We start from the raw sequence: 5,000 nt of genomic DNA on the forward strand, positions 1-5,000 counted from the left end.
AGTGGCGTCTCACCTGAGTCTGTGGGGGGGCAGGCGTGGTACTGGCAGCCCAGGCCCCAGCCCTCCCCCACGGTGCAGCAGCACTCCTGCTGGCTGGTGTTGGTGGCCAGCAGGCTGCAGGTGCCGCGCTCTGCCAGGTTGTAGTAACACTCCCTCAGCTCACCGGGGCGAGCCGCCGGGAGGGGGGGCAGCCCCGGGGCCAGGTCCACCATACTGACATGGAAGGAGGAGGAGGGGGGGGGAGGAGGAGGAGGGGGAGGAAGAGGAGGGGAAGGAGGAGGAGGAGGAGGAGGAGGAGCCGGGGACGACCTCAGCTACAGGAGAGACAGAGAATAGAGTTACAAACATGTTCGTGTGCAGTGTGATCGAGTCTGCAGGTGGACCGGTGGACAGGTGGGTCAGCGTACCTCGTTGGGCCGTGGCGACGCACTGCCTGCTGCCGGGGTCGAACTCGTGTCCCCGTCTGTCGCACTCGCACATGAAGGAGCCCTCGACGTTGTCACAGCGAGCAGAGCCGCACACACCGGGCAGAGACACACACTCGTCCTCATCTGACGGAGAGACGTCAAGTTATTATATTATTATCTGTTTTTAGTCATTTTGCATCTTTTTGTGCTGGTTTTGCATCTATTTTTAGTCATTTTGCATCTATTTTTAGTCATTTTGCATCTATTTTTAGTCATTTTGCATCTTTTTGTGGTGGTTTTCCATCTATTTTTAGTCATTTTGCATCTATTTTTAGTCATTTTGCATCTTTTTGTGCTGGTTTTCCATCTATTTTTAGTCATTTTGCATCTTTTTGTGCTGGTTTTGCATCTATTTTTAGTCATTTTGCATCTTTTTGTGGTGGTTTTGCATCTATTTTTAGTCATTTTGCATCTTTTTGTGGTGGTTTTGCATCTATTTTTACTCATTTTGCATCTTTTTGTGGTGGTTTTGCATCTATTTTTAGTCATTTTGCATCTTTTTGTGGTGGTTTTGCATCTATTTTTAGTCATTTTGCATCTTTTTGTGGTGGTTTTGCATCTATTTTTAGTCATTTTGCATCTTTTTGTGCTGGTTTTGCATCTATTTTAGTCATTTTTAATATATTTTTGGTCATTCTGTGGTTATTTTGTCTCTGTAGTTTGTTGTGGTTGTTTCCGTCTCTTTGTAGTTTTGCAGTTTTGTAGTTTTGCAGCTTGAGCAGCGTCTCACTTCCTCCTGCAGATGTTTTTTCCCACAGCTCCCTCTGGAGACACTAAAGGCTTCACTCTACTCCTGAAAACATGCGGTGACACCTGGAGACAAACGTGACTGCAGGGCGCACACGTACCCACGCACGCCTTCCCGTCGGCGGCCGAGGTGAAGCCCGGGTCGCACACACACAGGTAGGTTCCCCTCAGGTTCTGACAGATGGCGTGGGCGCCGCACACGGTCGCGTTCGCACATTCATCGACGTCTGAGGGAGCGAAGAGAGAGACTGAGCTTCATCTGTTTCACATTAGGAGTCATTTCACCTCCCCGGGGGGCTTTTACTTTGAAAAACATCTGCAGGAAATGTTACGTCCATGTCAGATGTGTGTGTGTGTGCGGACTCACCCGCACAGCTGCCGGCCTGCGTGACCTGGAAGCCCGGCTCACAGGAAGTGAGGCAGCGGTACGAGCCAATCGTGTTCTCACAGCGCTGCGACGCGCACACGGCGCCGCCGGACGAGACGCACTCGTCAACATCTGAGAGAGAGAGAGAGAGTGTAAAGAGTTATCAGAGTTATAGTGTGTGTGTGTGTGTGTGTGTGTGTGTGTGTGTGTGTGTGTGTGTGTGTGTGTGTTTGTGTGTGTGTGTGTGTGTGTGTACCCAGGCACGCCGTCCTCTCTGGGTTGGCGGTGAAGCCAGTTTGACACTGGCAGTGGAAGGAGCCTTCAGTGTTCACACAGCGACCGTCCAAACACACGCCCGACTTCACACACTCGTCCACGTCTACAGGCAGAGAGAGGACCGACACACACACACACACACACACACACACACACACACACACACGAACATATATGTCATCGTCACGGGGACGTGCCAAAAATGACATCACCGTTACATCATCGCTAAAACAGAAAACAGGCGAGAGCGCCCTGAGCTGAGAACGTGAACACTGAGCAACAACAGAACCATAAACATCAACAACAGAACCACAAACACCAACAACAGAACCACAAACACCAACAACAGAACCACAAACACCAACAACAGAACCACAAACATCAACAACAGAACCACAAACACCAACAACAGAACCACAAACATCAACAACAGAACCACAAACACCAACAACAGAACCACAAACAACAACAACAGAACCACAAACACCAACAACAGAACCACAAACAACAACAACAGAACCACAAACATCAACAACAGAACCAAAAACACCAACAACAGAACCACAAACAACAACAACAGAACCACAAACATCAACAACAGAACCACAAACACCAACAACAGAACCACACACACCAACAACAGAACCACAAACATCAACAACAGAACCACAAACATCAACAACAGAACCACAAACACCAACAACAGAACCAAAAACACCAACAACAGAACCACAAACATCAACAACAGAACCACAAACATCAACAACAGAACCACAAACATCAACAACAGAACCACAAACACCAACAACAGAACCACAAACATCAACAACAGAACCATAAACATCAACAACAGAACCACAAACAACAACAACAGAACCACAAACATCAACAACAGAACCACAAACATCAACAACAGAACCACAAACACCAACAACAGAACCACAAACATCAACAACAGAACCACAAACAACAACAACAGAACCACAAACATCAACAACAGAACCACAAACACTAACAACAGAACCACAAACACCAACAACAGAACCACAAACATCAACAACAGAACCACAAACACCAACAACAGAACCACAAACACCAACAACAGAACCACAAACAACAACATCAGAACCACAAACACCAACAACAGAACCACAAACACCAACAACAGAACCACAAACACCAACAACAGAACCACAAACACCAACAACAGAACCACAAACAACAACAACAGAACCACAAACAACAACAACAGAACCATAAACATCAACAACAGAACCACAAACATCAACAACAGAACCACAAACATCAACAACAGAACCACAAACATCAACAACAGAACCACAAACATCAACAACAGAACCACAAACATCAACAACAGAAACACAAACATCAACAACAGAACCATAAACATCAACAGAACCACAAACATCAACAGAACCACAAACATCAACAACAGAACCACAAACATCAACAACAGAAACACAAACAACAACAACAGAACCACAAACATCAACAACAGAACCACAAACAACAACAACAGAACCACAAACACCAACAACAGAACCACAAACACCAACAACAGAACCACAAACAACAACAACAGAACCACAAACACCAACAACAGAACCACAAACACCAACAACAGAACCACAAACATCAACAACAGAACCACAAACACCAACAACAGAACCACAAACATCAACAACAGAACCACAAACATCAACAACAGAACCACAAACACCAACAACAGAACCACAAACATCAACAACAGAACCACAAACAACAACAACAGAACCACAAACACTAACAACAGAACCACAAACATCAACAACAGAACCACAAACATCAACAACAGAACCACAAACAACAACAACAGAACCACAAACATCAACAACAGAACCACAAACACAAACAACAGAACCACAAACACCAACAACAGAACCACAAACATCAACAACAGAACCACAAACACCAACAACAGAACCACAAACACCAACAACAGAACCACAAACAACAACAGAACCACAAACAACAACAACAGAACCACAAACAACAACAACAGAACCAAGAACATCAACAACAGAACCACAAACACCAACAACAGAACCACAAACAACAACAACAGAACCACAAACACCAACAACAGAACCACAAACACAAACAACAGAACCACAAACACCAACAACAGAACCACAAACACCAACAACAGAACCACAAACACCAACAACAGAACCACAAACACCAACAACAGAACCACAAACATCAACAACAGAACCACAAACACCAACAATAGAACCACAAACATCAACAACAGAACCACAAACATCAACAACAGAACCACAAACACCAACAATAGAACCACAAACATCAACAACAGAACCACAAACACCAACAACAGAACCACAAACATCAACAACAGAACCACAAACACCAACAACAGAACCACAAACATCAACAACAGAACCACAAACATCAACAACAGAACCACAAACAACAACAACAGAACCACAAACATCAACAACAGAACCACAAACACCAACAACAGAACCACAAACACCAACAACAGAACCACAAACACCAACAGAACCACAAACATCAACAACAGAACCACAAACACCAACAGAACCACAAACATCAACAACAGAACCACAAACACCAACAACAGAACCACAAACACCAACAACAGAACCACAAACATCAACAACAGAACCACAAACACCAACAACAGAACCACAAACACCAACAACAGAACCACAAACACCAACAGAACCACAAACATCAACAACAGAACCACAAACACCAACAGAACCACAAACATCAACAACAGAACCACAAACATCAACAACAGAACCACAAACACTAACAACAGAACCACAAACATCAACAACAGAACCACAAACATCAACAACAGAACCACAAACATCAACAACAGAACCACAAACATCAACAACAGAACCACAAACATCAACAACAGAACCACAAACACCAACAACAGAACCACAAACATCAACAACAGAACCACAAACAACAACAACAGAACCACAAACACAAACAACAGAACCACAAACACCAACAACAGAACCACAAACATCAACAACAGAACCATAAACAACAACAACAGAACCATAAACAACAACAACAGA

The 5,000-nt window shown here is 44.4% G+C and overlaps 1 protein-coding gene across 1 annotated transcript in view; it reads right to left on the reverse strand.

Annotated features, from left to right (window-relative positions):
* ltbp4 (latent transforming growth factor beta binding protein 4) overlaps nucleotides 1-5,000 on the reverse strand; it is a gene marked incomplete at its 5' end in the record, with an annotated part of 53,803 nt that overhangs the window by 11,517 nt on the left and 37,286 nt on the right. The window contains 6 exon segments of the mRNA XM_083914143.1: nucleotides 14-180; nucleotides 182-314; nucleotides 408-551; nucleotides 1,316-1,441; nucleotides 1,582-1,713; nucleotides 1,838-1,960. Of these exon segments, the coding sequence (XP_083770269.1) occupies nucleotides 14-180; nucleotides 182-314; nucleotides 408-551; nucleotides 1,316-1,441; nucleotides 1,582-1,713; nucleotides 1,838-1,960 (825 nt within the window).

Source organism: Echiichthys vipera, assembly GCF_963691815.1.
Source record: "Echiichthys vipera genome assembly, chromosome: 5".
Lineage (NCBI taxonomy): Eukaryota > Metazoa > Chordata > Actinopteri > Perciformes > Trachinidae > Echiichthys > Echiichthys vipera.